The sequence below is a fragment of the Buteo buteo genome, chromosome 29, assembly GCF_964188355.1.
Source record: "Buteo buteo chromosome 29, bButBut1.hap1.1, whole genome shotgun sequence".
In the NCBI taxonomy this organism is placed as follows: Eukaryota; Metazoa; Chordata; class Aves; order Accipitriformes; family Accipitridae; genus Buteo; species Buteo buteo.
Genome location: NC_134199.1, coordinates 2,779,920 through 2,805,641, shown reverse-complemented (window position 1 = coordinate 2,805,641; position 25,722 = coordinate 2,779,920). Strand labels below are relative to the sequence as shown.

Sequence of the window (25,722 nt, the reverse complement as noted above, 5' to 3'; positions counted from 1 at the left end):
GTAGAGGCATTACAGGGGGGCAGTAAGGGCTTCTGGGGTTCAGTGGTACAGGTGTTTTTCCTACCTGCCGCTGAAGGAGGTGTTTTTAAGATTCCACTTGTGTGGTGTAAAACCCATTTTTCCATGGCAGAGGAAGGTGTTCTGGTGCTGCCTGAAGGATTGTTGAAGTCACATTGGTAATGTTGCAGCTGCAATTAACATCTTACTAAAAAAAGCTTTGTGGAGGGATTACCTTAATCTTGTCTTGGAGTCATATCCATTTCCAAACACATTAGAAAAAAAGTCAACAGACATAACCCTCCTCTTACAGTTGTCATCAGCCTGAGTTGCCGTATTTAGAGCATCATTTGTATGATCGATATTCTACCGAGCTGTTAATAGCAAACATTAAAAGGTTAACAGCTTGTGTTTTTATGGCAAAGCATTAGAGAAGAGCTTTCCTCTAAAAGAAACAATCGCTGTAGAGAACATAATATGAAGTAAAAAGATAGAAAGTGAACTCTAAATGAAAGCACTTCTGGAGAAAATTGAAATAGCTTTATAAAGCACTTTCATATCTTCCAGAACGATCAGGTACTATGCAAACTAAAATTAGTGTTGTATCTTCTATTAAAGTAAATGTGCAATGTCTAAATTGCAATCCAAAAGTCATTCCTCTGTTATTCGCCAGAGTTGGATGAGTAACTCGTCCTACCGGAATGCTTTAGTCATAGGCTACAGGCTAAACTGAACTTGTTATGGTGTCCTGGTTTAAGCAGCAAGGTACAAAGATTTTGCTCCTTTAGAGCCTTACTGAGGTGCAGTGGACTGGAGTTTAAACAGTCTAAAATGCAGTAAGTTAGCAGCTATTAGTATTCTTTTCCTTAATCAACAGAAATCGGTTAATGGCTCATACATCTTAAAATGTAATTGAATGGTAGCCCTGAAATCAGCTGGTAGATCCAGGTTTTATACATCATTTTTGTTCTTTGGTGAATGGAGAATGTGCAGGTTCTTGGTAGCAAATCTTGTAATTTCTGTCAAAATAGGAAGCTGTAGTCTCAGCTGTGAATCTGTCATTTTGCTGGTTGTGTGAGACTGCTATTAAAGGTTGGAGTTCATAGATAAATGGTATGAGTAAGCAGCTAGTTTGATAACTAGTTCTAGTATGATAACTGTTAATGAAACACCTTTAGCAAACTTAATGAGGCAAAAATGGGGATGATAAGGATGTAGACTGACAGTGGTCCTCTCCCACCCTGATCCATATCAAGTCATGCTCAGATCAGACTTGGGACAGACCTGACGCTTGCCCATGCAGTACAGACCCAACGTAGCACAGCAGCAGATGACAGCACCTGTTTTGGGGAGAATTGGCTATGATGCATCTCTCCAAGATGCTGTCTTGGAAACAATTTCTAGGTCAAAGTATGGATGTCCTACTGGAACACAGGTATCTGTAGCTGTTGGTGTACCAGCATTTAGACCTGCTTGCTTAGTTTCATGTATCACTAACTTCTTCACCTAACCAAGCTGTGACTGAGGACATCATCTTTGGCTGGAGGGTCTGCTGAATCTGGCAGCTGAGATCCTCCCTGCAAGAGCCTGCAGGTCTGAGCTCAACCATAGCATTTGGGCAATCGGAAGCAGTGGAGCCCGTGTGGATGGTGGCATGTCAAATCTTACCGTGACTGTTTTTAGTGAATTGCAAAGGTTTTCATGGTAAAAAGCTGACATTACCTGCTCTGCAAATGGGATTCATAGACTTGAGTATTTTTTTCTAAATGGTTGACAGAAGAGAGCAAACGGCATTTCCTGGCAGTTTGATCCAGCCCTGAGTAGCCTGAGACATTGGGGGTGGAGGGGTCAGATTTTACCACTTGTGAAAATCAGTAAGAAGTATTTGTAGTTTAATAGTTGACTATTCTGTGATGCCTCATGAAGGTGAGGCAAACTGCCAGCCCTTACCCAGAAAGTCTGTACTAAATTCTGGTAATGATGGTCCAGACTTCATGACTTTACTTAAAAACCTTTAAACATGAAATTTGCATATGACCCAAATGGCTGAATTTCAGACCAGTCAGAAAGTGAAGTGAGTGCTGCTGGTTCTGGCTGCCTGTGGGGTTTAATCTTGTCCTGACTGTGCAGGACTGAGGCAGTTGCTAATGTCCATGCATTGCTGCTCGGTATCAGGGTTCATCAGCATGTCTTTTCACAGACCCTGGTGATACTTGCCTGTTCTTTTCTTCAGTGCAGAGTAAATGCTGAGCCTCAGAAGAAAGCAAACTGCATATTAATTTGAGTGATAATACTGAGGTGCAGCTGGAAATATTACAGACGGGTACAGCCACAGGTCCTACAAACAGCTCTACTTTTATTATAGCCTCACTAGATAATCTGCTTTCTGGGGTGTCTGTATATAGGTACAGTAAATTTCCTCTGCAGCTCTCCAACAGCATGTGTCCTCTTTATCTCAATGACCTAGTTATCAGAGCCTTTGCTTGAAAGGTGGGTGGTTACCACATGCTCCAGGAACGGTTAACTTGAGGAATACCCAAAGGCATTAGCAAATACAGAACGCAGCTTGCTACCTTTTTAAGTCCTGCCAATAGCTAGAAGGGGGTGTGCTTAGTGTGGCCATCAGATAGCATTTGGGGAAGACCTGGGAGGCTCTCCTGTTTGCAGAGAGTCCTGGGCTGGGTTTTGATTACTTCAGACAATTTGTGCTACTCCACCTTCCTTTGGCCAAACGTCCGGAACAGCCAGGAGAAGTCAAATAGGAGAATAAACAGTCTTGGAGGTCATGCTGTTTCTTTCTGCCAGGTTGGCCTTGGATGCTGGCCAGCCTGGGCTTTTTACATAAATGCTTGCTTTGTGCTCTGTTTTCTTTTTTGATTTTGATGCGTTGAACATTGTGAAGCTGGTGTTTTTATTTATTATTTTATTAAGTGTGTTCCTAGGAGTAGGCTCTGTCATCTTCAAAATCTTAGTTTGAAGTCAGTGGAGGACATGTCAGATGTTCGAGATTTATAAGAACTCTGCAATTTATTTCCAAAAGTAGGAGATAACTCTTGAATCTTGGAGAAAATTGACTTATCTCATCTACTCTTCCTAAAGAAGGATTGAATTAACCATCCAAAAACGATTGAGCCTTGCCATTCCTGTGTGAAGAGCTAACACTTCTCTGTGAATTGAGGTGATCTTGATCTTGGCTGGTGGAGGGGTGGAGTGGGAGAGCAGTGCTTCTTACAGAGGAATTTGCATCATATTGATCTGCCCAACGTTTGGAAACTCCTCTTTGTGGGGGTTGGCATCAGAAACTGCTGGTGAGGCTTACTCAGTGTTGAGCAGCAGAGAAGTAAACTACAGGGATTTACAAAAATGTTGGATATGTATGCCTGGATCTAGTTGGGAGGAATTTGCAACAATGTGCAATGTCCCAGAACAAAATGCATAGAAATGGCAGTGTGGCTATATCCTGAAGCCATTAAGGACTCCATCAAATTTTTTTTTTTTTAAATGAGTCTCTTCTCCACAATGCTGCTGTTATGTGGGAAATGGTGACTGGCAGGAGGAGGAGACTGTTCAGTGGCTGAAGGGCTGGCTGCTTCAAGGGGAAGTTTATAGTGCAAGGGATTGTTTGCAGAGACCATGTATAAATGTGTTAAAGAGGTGATAACGGGTGCTTGATCTTGCTTAAGCTGGCAAAGTGGCTTTGATTTAATTGTAGGTTATTTTAAGCCAATTTCCCACTAGCAATGTTTCTTGCTAAAATAGTCCTTGCTTTCTAGAGCAGGTCGTTAAAAAGAAAAAAAAAAAAAAGCGGAGGGAAGGGGGAAGGAAGAGGAGAGATAGGATGAAATTCAGTATTCCTTTGTGAAGTAATTGAAAATGCATGGTGTCCTACAGAGCATCCATGTTTGGAGAGCAGAGCTGAATTTGTCTTCCCACGCTGTTGTGTTGAGTCAGTTCTCCTGGGGGGTTAATCCAACCCCAGGCTGTTTGAGGAGGGTCTCCTGCTGCTTGGCCCTGTGGTGGTCCTTGGGGAAACTGCTGTACATGGAAATGGGAACTAGCAGAAGCTTGTAGTGTTTCTGCATGTTGTCTCACTTGCTCATCTCTTTGCAGAAGACTGCCGGTCATGGTTTTTGTTTCTGTTTTTATTGTTTTGTGGCAGAACTTTAAGTTTTCTTTAATGGCTTACTTTGGTTCTGTGCAGAGGAAGACTGGGGCTTGAATCTTGATGCATTTATTATTGATAGCATGTGTTGAAAACATTAGAGGAATGACTAATGGCATGGTCTGTACTGTAGCAGTACTGTTGTCTAAGGCTATCCATTATCAGGCTTAGACCATAAGGGAAGTGTGGCACAGCTAGAGAGGCTAAGCTCGGTGGTGAGCTGTTACTAGAATAAAATCATCCCAGCTCCAGAGACTTGCAAAACTATAGTGACCTTGCAATGGCTGCATGCTAATTCTGATAATTTTTTTTAGGACTTAAAACCACTGAGCTATAACCAATGAATTCTATAATAAAAGCTAAATTTGGAGATGGGGGGACGTTCTTGAATCAAATAGCTGAATACTTGTATATTGCTTTTCAAAGTGCTGGAAATTTCTTAATCTTTCAAGCTGCCACTTCCTGAGCACCTTTGGTGCAGGTGGCAGTGTGGCACAGTGTGACACTGAGGCAAAGACAGGAATAGGTGTCAGGAGTCCTCTCAAAATTCATGTTTCCTGTGCTATTGCTGTATTTATTATCTCTAAACATCTGAAAGTATGTTCACTTGAACTTGCTGTCTTTGTGAGAATTATTTGACAAGGATGAGCTAACTTGAAATTACTAAATGCCACAAAAAAAACCAAAAAGGAAACTTCTTGTATTATTTTCATTAGTTAATGCAGCTGAGCAAATGGTCCTTCATGTCCAAAGCTTTCACTTGCAGTGGACAAATCTTGTTGCTACTTGACACCAGTGAGTAGTTTAAATTCCAGATTATTTTGCCCTCCACCTGGACTTTGTGCTCTTGTTGGTTTTTGGGTGCATCTGTGACATGAATGATATTTTAACTCTTTCCTTTAAATGTCATTCCCAGGCATCTGAAGAGGCCTCACTACGGGCTTTGGAGAGTCTAATGACAGAGTTTTTCCACAATTGCACAACGAATGAGCGGAAACGCGAGATAGGTGAGTTCATGCCCTTTCTAAAGGATGGTCCCCTTTGCTTTCTGCTGTCTGCAGACCATGGCAGAGGTGACTTGGTTATGTTAAATATGGCACATGAAAGTGCTCTATCTGATACCAAACTTGCATTTTAGCCTCTCCTGCTTACATATGAACTTGAAGTAAAGGCTTACATAGTTTGGGTTTCAGATATCCCATAGCAGGTCCTATAGATAATTAATATGTTGGTAACTGTCTACTGCTGTGAGCATGGAGATGTAGTTTTTTATCAAGGGTAGTAAGTTGGTTAGGGTAGGAGAAGGATGTTACCTTTTTTCTGCCTGTACATTGTTGGACTGCATGTCCTGGCAAACCTCTACCTTCTGCCTAGAGATGGGGCGTGGACTTCGGATTTCTTTAGCATTAAGAAGGGAAAGCAGAAGACTGTCCTAGTTAATGTGAAATGACAAGTAGGAATAAACAGTGAGGTTTCATTTTGGCTGGTGTTATTAAATATGTCGTTGTGAAAACCAGCAGAGATCTTAGACGTGCTCTAGATTAGCTTCTTGAATCAGTGGTTAATGGCTGTAAATAGGCAGTTTTCTTTTATACTCAAACTTCTGCTATCTCTAACTTCAGTGCCAAAAGTATGATCAGTATGAAAAACTCCCAGAAATCTGGTAAAATAAAGAATAAGCAATTAGTCAAGGTGGGGTGTTTTTTTTCCCCTATTGTGGAGATCTGCTGTGAAAAAGGTGAAAGCCTTCAGCCTCCCCTGTTTTCCTGCTTAAGTTGCAGGAAAGAAACAAATTGATTAAGGCTTAAATTTGATTAGCCTGTAAAACAGCCCTTGCAGCTTTTCCCTTTGCCGCATTTGGTATGTAGTCCCTTGATGTGAGATGACCAAATCCTGTACCTGAGCGTTTGGAGACGTTTTTGATATGCTGCACTACAACAAAGTCAACGGCTCTTGGAGCAATTGCATTAAAACAAGGGTCTTTTATAATGCTGTGTGTGATCTGAAGTACTTCTAGTCTTTCACAGTGACCTGGTATCCCGACATTTGGCTTTTATAGATAAAATGGTAATGCTTGTAATATAATTTTTGTGTGACCTATTTTAATATTCAGCTATTAGTCTGGTGTAGTATTTATATCAAAATTGTATTCTAAAATGACATACCTATTTTGTGTTCATTAAAGCCTATCGTTAGATTGCTTTTAATACTTTGGAGTGTGATTTATTTTTTTTTTTTTTTCCCTCCTCCAGGTTGTTCAAGTCATTCCCTGAACACGGAGTTTTGTCCATGCTCAGTGTGATATTGTATGATCAGTATACGTTGTTATGGATTTGTTTACAGCTTAAGAATTTTAATGTCATTTTTTAATACTTTATTTTTTCAGAGGAGCTTTTAAATAACTTTGCCCAGCAGATAGGAGCCTGGAGATTCTGCCTCTATTTCCTGTCAAGTACAAGAAATGACTATGTAATGATGTACAGTTTGACTGTGTTTGAGGTAAGATGTGTACTGTTGCCTGCTTAGTGCATTTTCCGTCTGGTGCAGTTTTATATGGCAATCGATTTTATTTGAAAATGTTTGTCTAAAATGGCAGTCCTAGTAAGTACGGTGATAAAGGATGCTTTTATTGCTCTCTCCTCAAGAGGTTGCTTAATGGCAGGCTAAGAGTAGGAGAATATGAATCTTTGTACACAAATTGAAGAATTAATTTCCTGGCATCTCTAAGTACAAATTACCTACAGTTTCAGAGGCTGCTTGAGTTGTCTGCACAATGCTTTTAAGAGTGTTATTGCTTTTATACTCTTTTTATGGTCAGAAATATGTGCATGATTACCTGCTACTAGCTACTGCAAACTTAAATGCTAAGAGGGAAGACAAAGTTGCTTTTGTTTTTCTGACATGTTGTGGTTGATGCTCTTGAACTACATCCCACAAGCTTATGTGCTAGTTGTAGAGGCAAGGTCTCTTTTAGGAGACCACATCCCAATCTTCACCTATTTATAAAAGAACAAAGTTATGGTTAAAAGCCTAAATATTGATCTGTATATCTACTGGAAGAAACAAAAGTATTCTGTGAGCAGCTGTGTTTGATCAACCATTTCTCAGTGACCAGTGCAGCATCTTTCCCAACGATATTCTGGGGCTTGGTCAATGTCACACGTCACCCTGGTCTGTTTGTGGCCTCTGCATTGTGATCTTTGGCTGCATTGGCACTCTGAGCTGTGCTCCTAAATCAGAGGGGTTTTATATCCTTTGCAATGGGCCACTTTTTAGATGGATCAGACAATGGTGTTCTTAAAAGTTGTGTTGTTTTGATGAATTATCTCTGGTGGTGTTGACTTCTTCACTTAAAATGCTCACTTTATATATCTGGGGTTGCATTGGGAGTCTGGACTCAATCTGCAAACTGAATCTGGTTTGCCTTCCTCTCAAAAAGGGGTAATTATGACAAACAGTATGGGAGTATTTCCCTGCACTGGGGATGAATGTCACACAGCAGCTGCCTGCAATAATTAAACAAATTTTCATGAAGAGGAAAGCAGGTTTGATTCCTGAGCCTCTGCTTCTCAGGGTGGGGTAAGGTGGGAAAGTAGTACTGAAAAAATAGTTGGGACCAGAACTAAGCTGAACAAAGAAATCACTGTCCTAGTGTAAAGCGAGGGACATGAGTCCACAGTTCAGCTGAGAGATTAGGATCTTTCCATTGAGGAGCTTGAATTTATCAAGTTAACTACTGTAGCACTGTGCATTCCACTGGTCCTCATAGCTGTAGGCTGTTGTAGTCTGCAACTTCATCAGTCTTCAACTGTGTGAGTACTGAATGTCAGTAAAAGCGTGTATATAAACATAAGGATCATTCCCAAAACTTCCTGAGAATGCTACATTTCCTAGAATGTCAAGGAAGTTAACAGTGCATTTGGAATAAAAATTTTCATGGGGCCCCCTTCCATATGAACTGTTTTCTCTTCTTGCTTTTGGGAAAGAGAACTTCTTCCGAAAAACATTTCACAGGTGGAGAAAGGTTGCACTTTCAGGTCCAGTGAGTAGGATAAAACTCAGTGGGCATTAAAGCATGAATATTAAAGCTGAAAGCATCTTCCAGTTTTATTGGGGCTTCTGAAACTCTCGTTCTGGACTTGCATCAAGGAACTCTCCATTTGGTTGGGTTGTTGTTAAGCAATACTTCTGGATCTTCTCTGCAAGAAACCCCAAAAAGCAACCTCTTTGAGGAACTTAATGTATAAATACACCTCTGTACCTCTACACTGAACTGGCACCTCTGTACAGTATGTCTGTACTGTGAATTGGATTTGCTTTGATCATAAATAATCTTCCATTTTCTGCAACAAACCCCTTTGCAGTATTTCCTGCTTTTGGGTTCTCCAAGCTATATGCCTGCAGCTGGGCACAGACATTGCCTCTGTAGCAGGCCTCCTCAGTAAGTTATCCTGAGAGGCTCAGCTAGCTCCTAATGCTCCAGAGCCCCTAAATGGGATCGTAGTGTGGCAGGAAAGCAATTTGCAACTCTGCCTTCTTATGGATTTTGTCCGGCTTTAAGTGGACTAAAAGCTTTCTGTTAAAGTGGTGCTCTGTCACTGCAAGGCAGTCACTCCGACGGTGACCTTCCAGCTTGGCTTCAGGAGACCCCAGTGGCATCAGAGTCATCTAAAACCAAACTTGCTTCCTCTCTTTTTTTTTTTTCCTGCTTCATACAAAGCTGTGCTTCCCCCTTTAAAGGGGAAAATCCAGGTGTCCAGGGTTAAAAGATAGTGGAAATACTTGATTCGTATGCCAACTAGTTCTGCTTGACCCAAAATCAGTTAAAATGGTAATGTGCTGGTTGCTGTCCCTTGTCAGTTAATAGAAATGATGGTGTATTCAAAGAGATATTGGTAGCAATTTCTGGGGCATTGAAACCCATCTTTTGTGAAACTTCAGTGTTGGAGGGCTTCTACAAATCTGATACGCTTGGGGGGGTTGGGATTTTTGTTAGAGCTCATCCCTATATGCTGTGCGACTTGTAAGACATGAGCTCAGCGAGTTTTGTTCCGCAGCTTGAGCCATCACTGTCTTTGGTTGCCTGAGTACCCGTTAGGTAGCAAAGCTTATTCCAAGTTAAGTTAGTGGTGCAGGGTTTGTTTGCCCTTTATTAAGCTGCTCTTGTTCTGTGTGGCTTAGTTTGCACACACTCACCTCTATGTGTTGTTAAAGATGTTAGGGTTGGTACTGGACTGCTGAGCAGTTAAAGCATCTTAAATTTCAGCTCTTTGCTCAGCGAGCCTGTGTCAGAGCTCTAACAAAAGAGAAACATCTTTTGTTTAACCTGCTAATACCTGCTTGTTTCCTTATCTACAGGTCTGCCTGTGGCAGCAGAGAAGGCTGAACTATGTCAAATATAGGTGCCTAAGTTTTTAACTGACCAGGCTTGGATAGGTTTGAAAGCTGTAGCCTTTTCCCTGCCTGTGCATTGTGGCAGGCACTGGCAATCCCAGGGCATAAGATGCAGCAGCTCTGCCTGGTGCTCTGTACCTGCATTATGTGTCCACATTCTCTTGCTATTTAACTTCAGTGAAGCATGTCTAAGATGAGCTCATTTGGGAGGTCTGTTTCTTTTTCAGAACCTAATCAATAAGATGTGGCTTGGGGTCCCATCTCAAGACAAAATGGAGATCCGCAGCTGCCTGCCCAAGCTCCTTCTAGCTCACCATAAAACTCTGCCTTACTTCATCAGGAACAAACTCTGCAAAGTCATTGTGGATATTGGCCGGCAAGACTGGCCAATGTTCTACCATGACTTTTTTACTAACATCCTGCAGGTAAGAAGTTTCTAAAGGGAAAACTTGGTTTCATTCACAGAGAGGCGTTATTTTGTTTTCTTGAGTAGTGACTTCCCTTGATGAAGATAAAATAATTACGTAAAAAACAAAGTTGCTTCTTAAATTCCTTTTTTCCTTTTTAATTTTGAAAATAACCCTTGGTTCCTACATGTTACATTTCTTTCTATTTTTGACAAAGGTACAATCATATTAACTGCGCTTTGAATTTTAAATATTTAGGAGTAGTTGTTGAAAATGCAGGGGTTGTGGGTTCTTTAAAGAAAAAAGTCAGTAACACTATGGATGCATCACTGGATGATTCTCAAAAGTGAAGTTTCTGAATGTGGCTGTTGGAGATCTTTCACCTAATAGCCAAAGATACCCTAAAACCTTTGGCACCTCGTCATGTAAAGTCACTAATGGAATGTTGTTGCGGTGTTGAAGAGGGCTCTTGCAGGAAGGCTAGAGTACGTATTTGAGGATCCTGCCTGAGACAATGCCATTAGTTTGAATGTTGGTTGTAATTCAGTATGTCCACGGTGAAGCCTGAGCCAGGCTAACAGCTCCTTGCAGCTGGAGCCAAACTAGGCCAGTGCAAACCTCCTCTTTTGGTTCGAGTACTTTGTTTCCAGTTCTCTTAAAATTGTTCATAATTGGCTTAAAGAAGCTGAGTGTAAACTGAAGTGCTGCACAGTCTTTTTCTGCTGACATAATTACACGATTTGAGTGCAGCTATGCCCACGGATAAGCCACAAGGCAGTTATTTAAAAAAAAACAACAAAAAAACCAAAGTCTCTGAGGGTCAGGAGTTTATTTGTTAAGACAAATGGATCTAGTATTAATTGCAAAGTTAAAAAAAAATATGCTAACTTGGCATACAGAGCTTGTTACTAACTGTTGTAATCTCTTTTCAAATAGCTTTCTGTAATCATGTAGTGCGACATGTTGCAATTTTTTCCTGAATTGTCAATTTGACAATAAGTATTCTGAGACGACTATCTACACTTAGAGTTTTGGCTTTCATTTCACCTGGATCTGCAATTGAGTTTCTGAGCTTCTACTTGCTTTTCGAGCACTTTGGAAGTTATCTTAAGTGATTGCAGAGCCCACTTTGGGTATCTATTTTTCCTTAAGCCTTTCCTGTGAACTCAGCTTCAGAGGGAATTGTTCCCATAAATTAATTTCTATAACAGACACTTTCTAAAAATGTTCAGAAAAAGTGGAAGAAAAACACTAATACTGAACTTCAAGATCTCAAAATAAAGAAGAGGAGCACAGGAGCAGGATGACTTGCTTCTAGAGTTGCAGATGAGTCTTCTGTCAAGACTTTCTTGTGAGATAATTTGAAGCAACTGTTTGATTCTTTAACTTGTATCCCAGGACTCTAAGTAGTCTCTAAAACTTTTACTGAACCATTGGAGGGGTGGAGGAGAAAAGTAACTTGGACTATTGTATTGTCTGTCATTATGCAAAACCAATAATTTTACGTAGAAAGTGCTACTTCTTTAGAGGTGTGAAATTTGTTTAACATTACTGAAGTGCCAGTGCATGGTATTGCTAAACTTCCCTGTATTGTCAGAAAATATTCTGAGAGGAGATGTTAAGTCTCTTTGCAGCTTACAAGTTGTGTATTTCATTTAATTTTCTTTTTTAGCTGTCTGCTCCTGTGCCATCATGCTTCCTTTCTGAAAGTCAACTTACATCTAGACTAAGAGCTTTTAGAATGGCTTTTTCTCCCACATATTTCACCAAACTGTGTGGCCTTAGCAGTGTTAACTCAGCGTGTCTCCAGTTTGGTGGGTCAAGGAGATTAGGACCAAGGTCAGCCTGTGTTAGAGAATTTATGACTTCAAGCATTACTTGTGGTAATTGTGCTTGGCTTTAGGCTTTTTCTCCCAGAGGGAGTAGAGCATAAATTGCATTGGATGTTCCAGGTCAACAGAGAAGAGCAGCATTGAATTTCAGCTGAAAATAAAACTTTGTCCCACTTGAATGTGTCTTTAATATCCCACTGGCTAATGAAAGCAAACATCATTGATTTCTCTGGTTCCTGCACGTTCTGTCTGTGGTGGAAGTCACTTTTTTTAGGGTAAATGTGATTTCCGGTTTCAGAGGCAATACAGGTACAAGGAGAGGTCGCATTCCTTAACTGTGTTCCTGTGCCATCCGATGTTGGCTGCAGCTCTTTGTATGGGGAGGGATGGGCTTTTTAATGGGAAGCTGCTCAGCTGATGGTGTGGGTTCCCAACCTGAGCGTGGCTGCAGTGGCAGCCCTGTTACGTGGTGAAACCGGTGGTGCTGAGGCAATTCTGAGAAGTGATGATGTCAGCAGAAGACAGTAAACAGAAGGAACAAACTGTTACTGGTAAACATGCTGGAACAGAGAACGTGTGCAATGACATTATGAAAGCTCTCTTGAAACCCCAAGGATTCCCATGGTACTTGAACTGTTGCAACATTGTAGATTAATGTCTCAGGAAATCGAATATTTGCAGTTCTCTGCCCTCAACATGCAGCGTTCCAAACTGTGGGAAATGATACTCCCTCAGTCTTGAAGCACTTGTAAACTGCTAACAGTGTTACTAACCCCGTTTGTCAGCTGATAGCTTTGCAGAATGTTGTCATCACATGTTGCATTCATGTGTTTTCCTCTCAGTTAATTCAATCTCCTGTCACCACTCCTCTGGGACTGATCATGTTGAAAACTACTTCGGAAGAACTGGCATGTCCACGGGAAGATCTTAGTGTAGCCCGGAAAGAAGAGCTACGAAAGCTGCTCCTAGACCAGGTGCAAACAGTGCTTGGGCTCCTCACAGGTACGAGTTACTGCACTTGCAGCATTGAAACAAATGTCCTCCTTCACCATCCCTAAGATGCTAGCAAGCTTGCACATTCTGGGTTCAGTGAAGCAACGTGTGGGAGATATAGTGGCTGCTCCTGCAGTTTAAACACTCAACTCTACCCTTAGGCATTTGGGTCAGCTGACTATGAAACAAGCTTGTATAGCAGACCAGCTGTACAGCTATGTATGTCCCCCCTTTTTATGAAGAGGGATTGAGATTGTGTGTTTAAGGACTTAGTAATTTCTTTGGGCTCACTAAGAGGAGACAATGCTCCTTGTCAAAGCACTGAAGGTGTGTTCTACTGAAGTTATCTTGCAGTCTCCAGTATGGTTGTTAGATCAATCTGTGTTTTAGCAGGCTGTTCTGAAAAATATCTCTTTGGCCAGGTATTTTGGAGAGCATCTGGGACAAACACAGTGTTACTGCTGCCACTCCACCACCATCCCCAACTTCAGGAGAAAGTGGTAAGGATGGCTAAAGCTACAATATGATATTTCCATGTACTTAAGCTTGCAATATCAGACATAGATTCCTTCCTTCTATAGATTACTCCCTTCCTAACCTCTTGTAATAAGCCTTTCCTAGAGCTTTTCATAAGCCGACAAATTTCTGGTCAGAAAGATAAACCTTACACGAAGAAGCAATTTCCACTGCAGGGGATGCCCTGCTGAAAATGCCACCTTATTGAAAAGTGCACATATAGCTGCTTGTTGTCCTCAGATGGCAAAAAGCTTTCTGAAGTGTCAATGCAAAATGCTCTTAATGTCTGCGAGTTGGCATTGTCCTCTATGAATTGCAGCTGTAAGCGCATCAAAAGCCAGAGTGGAGTGGGGCAAAACTGAAGCCCTAACTGAAGGAAAAAAAGAGGCGGCTAGAACTTTGTGTATATATAGTGAAACTTTTTTCTACCTATTCCTGTTAGTCTTTTGTGGGGGTGTTTATCTGATCTAAACTAATTTACATATCTATTTCTTAGTTACCTTCAAAATAGAGAATATATTTCTATGTCCTTGTACGTGGCACACATTTCACTTACCCTGTTAAGGCTAAATAGGGTTAGATTTATAGGGTCACCCCAGACATAACAGTGATCTTGATGACTACCAGTTTCTCTTGTGCCTTGCTGTAACATGGGTTGTTGTTACACTCAGCTCACCCAAGCATTTGTGGTGTCTTTGTTCCTGCTTCTTGGAAAACAAAGCAAGAAGAAATACCATAATGCAGTGAAATCAATATGTTGTCTGATCTTGGCTCTGTCTGCTTTTAACAAGGAAAAAGAAGGGCTTAGGGGCTGGAAACCTGTAATACCTGGTTGTGCATAGGGAGAAGATGAAACACTTGTGGATCTGGTATTTCTTTCTCCAGGGTCATACTGATAGCGAGTTGTGCTTGGTGCAGTGTGTTCTGTAAGTTAATACAGTTGTATCAGGTACCTTTGTCTCACTTGTCTTTGGGACCTCAAACAGTTAACTGAGTTGCAGATTACTTCCTTGTGGGCAGATTGCACTAGTCAGTTTAAGACAGCTGCCCTTGATAAGCTTTTGTTAATGTTTTGGTTAGTGGTAAAACTTTCACATTTAAGTTTGAGCAGAATTTCAAGTGCTGCTTTCCTGTAGAAGAGCTTAAGACAATTTTATATTTATATACAAAACATAAACTTAAATGGAGAGAAATATTGCCTTGGGTTGGGGTGTGTGTGGATTTTGCTGTAGCTAGCAAAAGTTTGGAGAAAAACAATATTAACAGAAAAGAACAAAACTTGGAGTATCACTTGGCAAGAGTGAATGTGCTGCTTGGAGAGGGCAGGAGTGCCAGCTTCACCCACCCTGGCAGCAAGAGCCTCAGTACTTTGATGTGACATTGAGTAAGACTGGGGTCTTCCATGGTAAAAAAGCTCATTTATGTTAGTATCAGCTGTTGGTGGCAAGTGCCTCAGTGGCCAAAAATGATGCTGTATTTGTACAAAACAGCTTGAATTGTTCGGTGAGCCCAGGTGAATGCTAGCAGGTGATGGTTAATGCAGGCATGTCCAAGGCCATGTCTGCAGGAGAGGGTACTGGACTGTGAACAGCAGGTTCCAGAATTATCTTGTGGAAAAACTAACACTGGTTTGTTCTGAGGTGCTAGTAACTTAAATTAATGCAACCCAGAAAATCTGTCTTGTTGTCTAGAGTTGTAATAAAAAAAATAACCAGTGGAACAAATTCTGGGCTGATTGTCAGTGGAAGGCTGTTTGAGATGTCCTCTCAGTTGTTTGGTGAATCACTGGGTGGTGCTTGTGCTGAGGCAGCTTTTCGTCCACCTGTGCATTCACCTTGTGACTTGAGATCATATTTCTCAAAGTGAAAGTACACTGCATTTCTGTTCTGGGTCTTTCCCTTCTCCCCTTTCAGGGAAAACAAACAAACTTCATACACAGCGTATTTTCAAGATAATTGCTAGTAATTAAGACTACACTGACAGTTCTTTCAGAAGTTCAGGCTTAATTTCATTGGGTCCTGCCTGTACAAACTTGTTTATTTCAAACTTTCTCTGTGTTTTTTTTTTTCCTGTCCTCTGCCTTAACTACTCTCTCCATGTTAAAACTGACTGTGCTTCAAGTTCATCAAGTCCAAAAGGAAGAGCACCGAGTGCTTCCCTCTTGTCCACTGCTTGCTCACTTTCTGTGTTTTGTGAAGGACTCTTTTCTTTTTTTCTTCACTTTCTTTATGAGCCAAATGTCCCTTGGGTCCCTATTTGGTGATACGATCAGTCGAAAGACTGACAGAACGGAATAAGAGCACCGATGGGGTTGCGAACACAGAGAACCTATGGGGCTTAAAGCCGGACACACAAGTCAGTAGTAGTGAGTGACAGTTGTGGCATTGCACATCTACTGGTCTTTATTTGCAGGCACTGAACTCTGGGTTTAGTGAAACCCTGCCATTAAATTCTGCACTGGGGATGTTAATTGTTTCTCTGTCCTTAAAATTTGTGAAATCTGTAAGCTGACCATATCTTTTTAACCACATATTGTTATATTTGAGTCTCATTCATGCAGCAAAGTATTCCTGTTTACTGGTGGCACTTAAATTTTTTTTGTTGCTTAGTTGAGGCCACCGACTTTTTCTCTTTACATTCAAGTGACATTAAAGGTGTTCCAAAAGGCAAAATAAGCTTCAGAGTCCCTATAAATGTTTAATCTCTTCCGTCAGAGCCAAAATCTCTTTAGGAACTTGGAAAACCTATGCTTCCTTTTTTGCACAGGGAAGCAGAGTGAAATGGTTACTTGCAAGTCTTGCATAGTTTTTAAATAGCACTTGAAGACAATGTTAAACTCATTTCTCATACCACTTAAGCAAAGGAACTCTGGTAATGTCCTCTCTTGGGAAACATTTGAGTTATTGCACCAGTATAGAATTTACTCAGCAATAATCTCTCAGCCTCCAAATGTTGTCTTTGCATGATTTATAGCTCTTTACTTGATGAATCCCTTCCTTAGGCATATTCACTCATGTATGGTAAAGAAATGAGTAACAGAAATGTTTGCTGTTGCTTACTTCTGCAGAACTAGCCTGATCCCAGCCCCTCCCCGAGAGTTTTCTCCTTGTGCATGAATGCAGCTGGTCCTGTAAATTTATCACCTGTTTGCGCAGATGCAAAATCTAACTTCAAATCCCTTAAACTCTGAGCTTCAGTAATTTAACTGGGTGCAAAGCACTTGGACCAAAAGCTGTGAATTACAGGGACCTAATTTACAGTTTCTGGTGTTGATGGATTAAAAGATGAGAATCTTTGATTCTCGTTGATTTTTGTGGAGTTTGTTGGACTGGACATTTGAAAGCAACGTGTCCGCTTCTGTAAAAGCGCAACACAAGCAGCTCTTGCGCTGCAGCATATGTATAGTTGTAAAAGTTACCGTGGGGGCTGCTTTAATATTAAGAGTAAGAACAGGGTTATCAAATTCAGCTGAAGTAGCATGATGCCTTAAATTTCTGCAGCCGAGGAGAAAGAATCAACAATAAGGTATGGCAGGGAGTTATGAATTTAGTGATGTAAGACATGAATCTTGATGAAAAATGGAGACATAAGAGGAATCTGTTCAGCATGCATACTTTTGAGTACTTTGGAAATAGCTCAGTAAATCATACCTGTTATTTTTGTGCTGCTAGTGTGTTGGATCATTTCACTTTCCAAAAAAAAAATTACTCAGATTTTCTGGGGAGAACTTTTAAATTCTGTAACGTAGCAAGTGCCTGAGGATTTCTAAAGGTGAAGAGATTATTTGTATTTAGGGGCAAGAAGTGTATTGAATAACCTGGGGAAGGTGAATAGGTTTTCAGCACGTGGTCTGTGGAAGCCTGTGAGTTAGTGGGCAGCTTCTGTGGGAAGGGCAGCCTAGCTGGTAGTGTCTGCTTGGATTTCCATAAAGCTTTCAACAAGGCTTCTCACTAAAGGCTTTTGAGAAAGCAAAGGCCATCAGGGATAAGGGAGTCTCTGGATTGTTGATTAATTGGTTAGAAGGTAGGATATAAAAGGTAAGCGGAAATGGTCCCCTCTTGCCATGAGGGGGAAGGTCACCTGTGGAATACTGCTTGGAACTGTGCTCATGGACATACTTGTTAGAGACCTGGGAAAAGGGCTCAGTAAAGAGACAAGGAGGGTTGCTGACTGCACCAAGACTGTCAGAATGGTGAGAAAGAAGGTATGACTGAAGACCTGCAGGAAGATCTTGCATGCCTCTGGGCAAATGGCAGGTGAAACAGTAATGCAGATAAGTAGAACCTGCGTTTGGACAGGGAGAGCAGTACTCATCTCATGCCAAATCATGGGCTCCAAACTCGCCTTCAGTGTGCAGGATTAAGTTCTGAGAATTACACCAGATCATTCTACAAAAATTTCAGATTGGTAGGAGTCAAAAATGGATATCTGCTATGGTGCGCTATGGAATTTAAGGTTCATCCACACCTTCAATAGTGGCTGCAGTTCTGGTCTTCCTATATCAAGAGGTGTAGAGTAGAAATGAAAGCTTTGTAGAAGGGCAGTGAAGATGATTGAGGGTATTGAATGACTTACATGGAAGTAACAAGAAAAGTAGAACTCTTCATTCTCTCAAAGAAATTGAGAGTGAGGAGCTGCAATAGAAACCTGTTCAGTGACATGTAGAAGGTGAATGGAGAGAAATAATTCCTCTTCCCTGTTTGGGTACAGGAGGTAGGAAATGAAACTAACAGCTGACATGCCCCAAGCAAAAACCATCTTTACACAATGTATAGTTAAGCTGTGGAACTCTGTCACAGGATGTTGCAAATATTAAGTTTATGTGGCTTCAGCTGGAGAGCGGATAAAGTCATGGAAGATAAAGCCTGAGGCTGTGCAGAATTCTTCAGACCCCACCTGGCTCTGGAAACCTTTGTAATGTGAGTGGTTGGAGGCTGGGGAATGTGATCTGTGTCTGCTCTGGGTTTTTGGTCACTGAGAAAAGGGTACTGCACGAAGTAGGCTTTTTGGTCTGACTCAGAACATCTGCTCTTAAGTCATCCACAAACTCATGTGCAAGCAGAAACAACTCTGCCAAGGTTCAGTGTAATGTGGATGTGCCAGAACTTGTGCAAGCTTACATCAAGGATGCTCGACCTTGTGAGGGGAGTGAATTTTATAATAAATTCCTAAAATACACCTCATGGCATTGCTATTTTCCAAAACACTGTGTGAGTGTGCTTCCCAGTAAGGCTAGAAGGGCTGTGTGAAGCTGCTGCTTAAACTTTTGCTTGGTCTGACAAAACTTCAGAAAATTCCTGAATACAAATGCCGGAGGCTCTGATGGCTTTTCCTTTATAGGTAGGGCTGGCAGTTGTACCATTTGAAGGTAGTTGTCCTGATTTATAATGCAGGTGTGTGTTTTGTTTCCTAGGTGACCTGTTAAGTAGCCTGTTGCAGAGTCCCAGTGCAGCCAAATTATTGAACCAGCCAATTCCCATCCTGGATACAGAAAGTGAATATATATGTTCCCTGGCACTGGAGTGCCTGGCACACCTCTTCAGCTGGATCCCTTTGTCTACTAGTATCACCCCATCACTCCTCACCACCATTTTCCACTTTGCTCGCTTTGGCTGCGACACCCGTGTTCGGAAGATGTGTTCTGTCAATGGCAGCAGCCAGAACTCGGTGTTGGGACAGGAGCGTGGCCGACTTGGCGTCTTGGCTATGTCTTGCATCAATGAACTGATGTCTAAGAACTGTGTGCCTATGGAGTTCGAAGAGTATTTGCTACGGATGTTCCAGCAGACTTTCTACCTCCTGCAGAAGATTACCAAGGAGAATAACGCCCATACGGTGAAGAGCCGGCTAGAGGAACTGGATGAAAGGTAAGAGCAACCAAACAGCTAAGTAGCTGTGCTAGGGCCTCTTGCTTTCTAAAGGACTGTCTGTATTATTTTGCGGTCATGCATGGTGTGTCTAATCGCCTTTTTTTCAGAGTACTGTGCTGGGGGAGACAGGCAGAAAGGTAGGTGGCCACAGGTAAGGTTCTGATAAGGGGCTGAGTGCTAAGGGACCGTGGTGGCACAGGTTTGTATTCTTTCCTGCCCTCTTCCTCCCCTTTCCCCCGTTCGTTACTGTTTGACTGCAGGTCTGAGGTGGCACAAGAGCTGAACCTGCCCTTCATTCAGTTGTAACAGAAAACAGAAGAGGCTCAGTGAGGTAAAGGCATTGCAGTATTCCCTTTCCTGGTTGGTATCTGCCTTCTCTGCTTAAACTCAAACATACAAAGAGGGGGTAGATATTCTGCAAGTCATGACTTGAAAGAAAATAAAGTAGTTTCCTGCCCTTCATGGAGATGTGATGATTTCTGATTGCTTTTTTTATTTTTACTTTTTTAAACACCACTAAAAGACAGCTTGGGGAACTCCATTCACAGCAGCGGTGAATGGCTCCACCACAGAGGCTCTGGCATGCTTGACTGGAGGCAGCAGGGAAGTGGCAGCATCTTGGGAGGCTGCATATTGTCATTTTCTGGAAAGTTACTACCATCCTTGTTGCCTAAGACAGCTCAACTATTTCATATCGGATATTCCTACTTGTAGGAGAGAAAGTGATACTTGACTTGCTGTTGAATGGTTGAATCCATGTGTTGGCAGGGTGGTGGAAGAGGTGATGACTTGATGCTGCCTCTCGTTGCAGGCCTGCTGCCATGGGAAGGCTGGCAGACTATGTTGGCAAATAGGTTGCAACTGTGCGAACGTGCTCAGTATCTTGCTACAGATACGTGATGATGGAAATAAATTTCTGGTGCTGCTGTATAAAATTTCTGTTCCCAGGTGCAGCAGCAAGGCTTTTGACCTTTTGGGGTTTTTTTTTGTTGGTTTTTTATATCCACTTAAGAGAAAAAAAGAAATTTAGCAAAAAAACTGTGGGTCCATTTGTAGAGAGAACTTGCATGTTTCTTCTGTAAAATTCCCTTTTTCCATACCTTTAGATAGACATATAACTTTGGGATGGTAAATCTAGATTAATCATGACTTCTGTTTAACAGTGAATTCTACTTGCTCATTTTTTTACTAACTTGCTCTGACTTCAGTATCGCTCACTTCCTAGAAATAAGACGTGTAGAAATCTGCCACCTTTGCATACAAGGTATGGGCACAGAGAGCCAGGAGTTACACTCTGGATTTCAGAAAAGCTCTCCTGGAAACCCACAATCCCTTGTTTAACTTTGTTCTTTCTTTTACGGAAAACATCAGCAAGCCTTCACTGGCAAGGCTGTGGAAGGTCTGTAGCTGCGTTGGCCTTCACAGAGATGGTGTTGCCATATTGTTACGTTCTGCTGCTTACACGTTAGCCACAGAGATTTTTGGTGCCTGTAATTGTGAGACCCCTCTTTATTCATTGCTAAGGTCTCAAATACAGATGTAACTAAGATATTCTGGAGACTGGAAAAATCTAGCTGGCTTCTGGAGGAGTGGAGCTTTCTCAGAGCTGACCCTGTCCTCTCTGTGGAAAAGGATGCGAGGGTTTTCCTTTTGTCACTTAAGGGCATAGTTATACTTCTATGTCCAAAACTAAATGCATGAAAGTGTCATCTTGGCTTGGACTAAAAAAAATCCTGAACAAAATTGGCACTGAAGAAACTAACTTCTGTAGATTGCTGTCTTCACGAACTGCCTGCCCTAGGTCTGTTCCTTCCCTTCCTCTCATGGGGCTGGTTATTTTTTTTCTGTTACAAAATCAGTGTGGTTGTGAACAGTTGGTACTGCCAAATTAGTCTAGAAAAAGAGTAAGCTTGAACTGTCTTTTGCTTTATTTGTGTTTGGCTTTAGCTTGAAGATCCCAAAATATGGGAAATGGCTATTAAGGTTCTGAGCAATGGCTCAGTGGCTGCAGAAGGGGCTTTGCGGCTGGCAGAGCTAGGGGCCAAGTAAGAATTTGACTGGTGTCAGATCAGAGCCCCTTTCAAAAAATAAAAATTAAAAGAGTGAAGGAGGTGTTTGCGTCTGGACTCTTTTGCTAGCTTTACTTTTGAAGTGTTTGATCCATGATCAGGTATGTTTAGAGATCTCTTGTCAAGTAGGCAGTGCCAAATAAAAAGGAAATTTAATCTTTTTGCATATTCAAAGTATTGTGTGTTTTTGTAGGCTTATAATAACCAACAGTGCTGCAGCTCTTTGTTAGCTGGCAATGGTTCTGGTCTTGAGTGAATTTTCATTAGAAAGAGTGAGGTTCCTTCCTCACCCCCCCCCCCAAAAAAACCCCCAAAGAAACAAACAAAACAAAAACAAAAACCAAACAACCAGTTTGCAGAAGAGAAGATCAAGGCAGTACAGTAAAACCAGACTGTTCGTGCATGTCTGAAACTCTGCTAAGCCTAACTTTGTATTTAAAAGAAAAACTTGAAGTGAGCTCTTACAATGTAGGAAGGATGGAGTTCTCTGCACACAGCCTTGCCATTGGATTGCTGGAGCTCTTCCTGTTTGTGTATGATGCTGCAATGCATTGGTCCTGTGACCTGATGGAGTATTTAACTCCTTTATAGATAGATATGAAGATGATTTCTAACCTTGATGAAGCTCATGTTGTGCAGGGCGTGTTCTTATTCCCCAATAAAAGTTTACCCCACTGCGGTCTTTGTAATTTTTCCCCAGCTGCGTACTTGAGACCCCCAGGGCTTGCACTGAGGTCATGCTCTTGCTGGACTCCCTGAAATTTTGGTGGCAGGCTTCTTTTTGGACCTTCACTTTGTACAGTCCCAAGCACTGAGTAGTCCCATGCTTTGGCGGAAGACTTATCTTTATAGTCTAATTCAGTCACAAAAGCCTGGGCTCAGTTCAGAAACTTTTGGATGGTTGATCTGCACTGCAGAAGAAACTGTCCTTTCCAGCTCTCAACTCCATGGCTCTCCCACTCTCTCATGTAAATTTAACACGTGTATTGCTAACTCCTGCATTAACTTCTTGCTTCCAGCTGAATTCCACAGTGGTACAGTTTATTTCACTAATCTTATCTACATCAGTAAGATGACCCTTGCTATTAAATTATTTCTCTAGGGTGGGGGAGGATCGTGCTTATTTACAGGCCTGGTTGAACTCAATTATATTTATCTGAGTATTAAAGTTGCTTTTGACTAGACTGTCTTTTCTGCTGTTTCAGGTATTAATGGAATGAAGGGTTGCCCGTCCTGTAGGTAATTGTTGCAGGGCTTTATATTTTAATTGTTCTACTGGCTGTTAATTGTAACTTTCTTTTTAATGAAAGGATTTTGAGTGAATTTTATCACTATTTCGATGAAATTGCTTTCCCTTGTGGCATCTTTCATGTTTTCTCAGTTGTGTTTTCTCCTTTCCCTTGTAGCTACATTGAGAAGTTTACGGATTTTCTCCGTCTCTTTGTGAGCGTCCACCTACGACGAATTGAATCCTACTCCCAGTTCCCTGTGGTTGAATTTCTGGCATTGTTGTTCAAATACACTTTTCATCAGGTACAGCCCTGTGACATTGTTTTTCCTCTGTCTGTTCTCTGTTCTGTTGTCTTGTATGGCAGGGCTAGCTTGTTTTCCCCGGTGAAGTTGATACTTAAAGTTAGCCCACAAAAAAGCAGTTAACTTGTCTTACTGGTACTTCCCCAGTAGTGCTGAGGACTTGGAAATGGCTTGATGTGCTCTTGGATTTAGTTGGAGACAGGGGTCATATGTAGTTACCTTGCAAGAACAACTTGTCTGGTGTTTAACTTTGCTTCTGCTTTCATTTTTTTGCTAGTCCTTGGAATGGACAATGTTATCTGGAAAAATCTCTCTAGCTTGCTTGTTTTGTGTTTGGGGATGCTTTTCCTTCTCCTCAGTCTGCTGCTTTTACTGTATCTGAGGCTTTCCTTGTAACTTTTAGTTTTAGTATTACAAAAAAAAACACAAAAAAACCAAAACCGAAACAAAACCCTGCTGTAGAAGCTGTCACAATGCAACTCGGCCCTTTATACCACCACATGTGAATAATGACAAGGAAGCAGATCTATAAAATGCTAGAAGGTGATGCAGCAAGCCATGTGAGATGGGCTAATGCTGAGACCAGCCTTGTAATTCCTGGCTTCCCACCCTTGCGCAGAAGCTCTTGCTCATCTTTTGACAGCTATAAATCTCTCCAGTGACCTCCTAGAAATTTTTCACTAAAGCAAGAAGTTCTTCCCATGGATTGAAGTGGATGCTAACTTGTATTTTCATTGTGTGAAATCAGCCTTGCCGTAGCTTGCAATATTAATTGTGAATTTTGGTGTATTTCAGCCTACCCATGAAGGTTACTTTTCTTGCTTAGACATCTGGACGCTCTTCTTGGACTATCTGACTAGCAAAATTAAAAGTCGTCTTGCAGACAAAGAAGCAGTACTCAACAGGTAAGCAGTTGGGAAGCTGTCAGGATGTGACGGCTGCAAAGAGACTTCATGGTCACCCTGGAAGGACTGTGAGAAACAAGCTATTGCTTACTTCAACTTCACATGTGGTCAAGTCCTTTCTTTTTCTGAAATAGTAAAGTATAAACAGTGTAAACTTCAATGTTTCACAGTCATTCAAAAGAATTCAAACTGAGCAAGTTAAGGTAGAAAAACTGTCACTTACATATGTTGGTGTGAACTCAACAGCCAGAGGAAGAAAACTTTGTAGTCTAAAATAAATTTGCTAAATGTATTATAGTTCTTAGAGCACACTTTAGCACATATTAGGGGAGGAGACAACAGAGTAAGTTGCCTAGTAAGTGTTCACACAGCTCATACAAGTAATTAATTAATTAAGGAAAAAAGTATTTAATTAGGATTTTAAAATTCCTGTGTAAATGGGGGATGTGTTTCTGAGAAATATTGATGAGGCTCTGTTTCGAAATTGAAGTTCCACTTGCTTACCTCTGATGCTAGTTGTGTGTATCAATTGCAACAGTCATTGGCAGCTCTTCCTTTGTAGGTGCTGTATCCTGAAATGGGTGGCCCTCTTTTGATAAAAATCCCTTTGCTGCCACTTTAAAAATCTGGTGCATATACTGGTATCTTGTTCAAGTTTTGGAGGCTTAAAAGTGCCATGGCTTGTGCCATATCATGTTCTATTAAATGCAGAAAGAAGCTTCTTTCCCTTAAGCACACTAAATATAAGTGGTTGGTTTTTGAAAGACAGCATGGCATCATAACTACAAAGAACAAACGTGGAACTAGCTTACACCAGACAGCTGTCTTCCTTTCAGCATGGGAACTGTGGTTTTTTAATTTCTCAAGTAGTAGGTATTTGCATTTGAACTTCGTCATGATTTGTTCCTAATTTGCTGCTCTCTGCCTAACGCTGTTGAACTCTGCCTTGGCATTCTGCTCCTCTTCATCTGGCTAACATGCATGTAATGTGTGTTATCTTTGTGTCAAATAGTTTGTTATGGAGAAAATTGAAACAAACAATAAATAGCTATCTCTAGGAGATATGTTAGACTATAAAATAAAAAAAGGATATAAGTGGCTGAAGTTTGTACTATTTTGTCAGAACTACCTGTCCTTAGTGACAACTTTGACAGCTACAGCTTCCTGCGCACTCTCAGATGTGTGAATGCTGCAGTTTGACAGTCTGGGAGTGGTTACACCACAAGAGCACAAATGAAATTTCCTGTTCTGTGGTTTCTAAACTTTGCATTTTATACCCATTGCAGCTTTTACTAGTGGATAAATTGCTGAATCCAGAGTTATGTCATCTGATTATGGAAAAGATGGTGATTCAGCCACCTTGCACAGAGAGCTTTCAGCTGCTTAGCTAGTGACACAGCTGACTAGTCTGACACTTAGATTGCATTATGCTCTGAATATCTGTTAGTATATGCTAATGCCTAATTTTCCAACCTGATCTCACCTAGAAAAGAGCATGACTTCTTGCATCAGAGCCCAACTGCTTTGCGAAAGGAGGTTTTTAAAACAATCAAACCAAACCCCCTCGAAATCCCCACACTTTGGCATTGTGTCACCAGGAATGATTGCATGCTCAGGTGGCTCTGTGCTAATTTTGCAACTTGGTGTTATTCTTAGGTGATCAATGAGGAGGGTCTTCTGTGCTCTGTACCAGCTTCATAGCTCTGAGAGGCAAAAAGATATCTTTCAGTCACATGCATTTAGTGTTACAGTACAAGTGGAAAAAGCGCTGGCTTTGTTTCAGAGGACAAGGGCCTGAATTCTTTTGCCAACAGTGTAGAGAAAGAGGATAGCAGAACAAATATCCTCAGGGGAGGCCTCCTTTTCAGGTAGGCAGCAGTAACTCTGCCCTGTTTCATCTGTTCCTCATTCACTGCCCAAAAAGCAGCACCAGACAGGCTACTGAGGAGCAGCTTAAGCAACTTGGCCCTTGGTGCCTCCTGTTCGTGTACATCTGCTATTATTCCTGGCAAGCCACTCCTACCTTTCCTGTTTTGAACTCTTG

The 25,722-nt window shown here is 41.4% G+C and overlaps 1 protein-coding gene across 4 annotated transcripts in view; it reads left to right on the top strand.

The window, feature by feature from the left end:
* The window catches only part of XPO6 (exportin 6), a 55,890-nt gene that overhangs the window by 11,660 nt on the left and 18,508 nt on the right, over nt 1-25,722 (top strand). For 2 of the 4 annotated variants that reach the window (XM_075018361.1, XM_075018359.1), the window contains exons 2-10: nt 5,076-5,166; nt 6,546-6,658; nt 9,781-9,978; nt 12,635-12,794; nt 13,208-13,285; nt 18,715-19,168; nt 19,279-19,308; nt 22,647-22,773; nt 23,569-23,678. In XM_075018361.1, the coding sequence (XP_074874462.1) occupies nt 5,076-5,166; nt 6,546-6,658; nt 9,781-9,978; nt 12,635-12,794; nt 13,208-13,285; nt 18,715-19,168; nt 19,279-19,308; nt 22,647-22,773; nt 23,569-23,678 (1,361 nt within the window). The remainder of the gene's footprint in view (nt 1-5,075; nt 5,167-6,545; nt 6,659-9,780; nt 9,979-12,634; nt 12,795-13,207; nt 13,286-18,714; nt 19,169-19,278; nt 19,309-22,646; nt 22,774-23,568; nt 23,679-25,722) is intronic. The other 2 variants (XM_075018363.1, XM_075018362.1) reach the window with 1 other exon arrangement.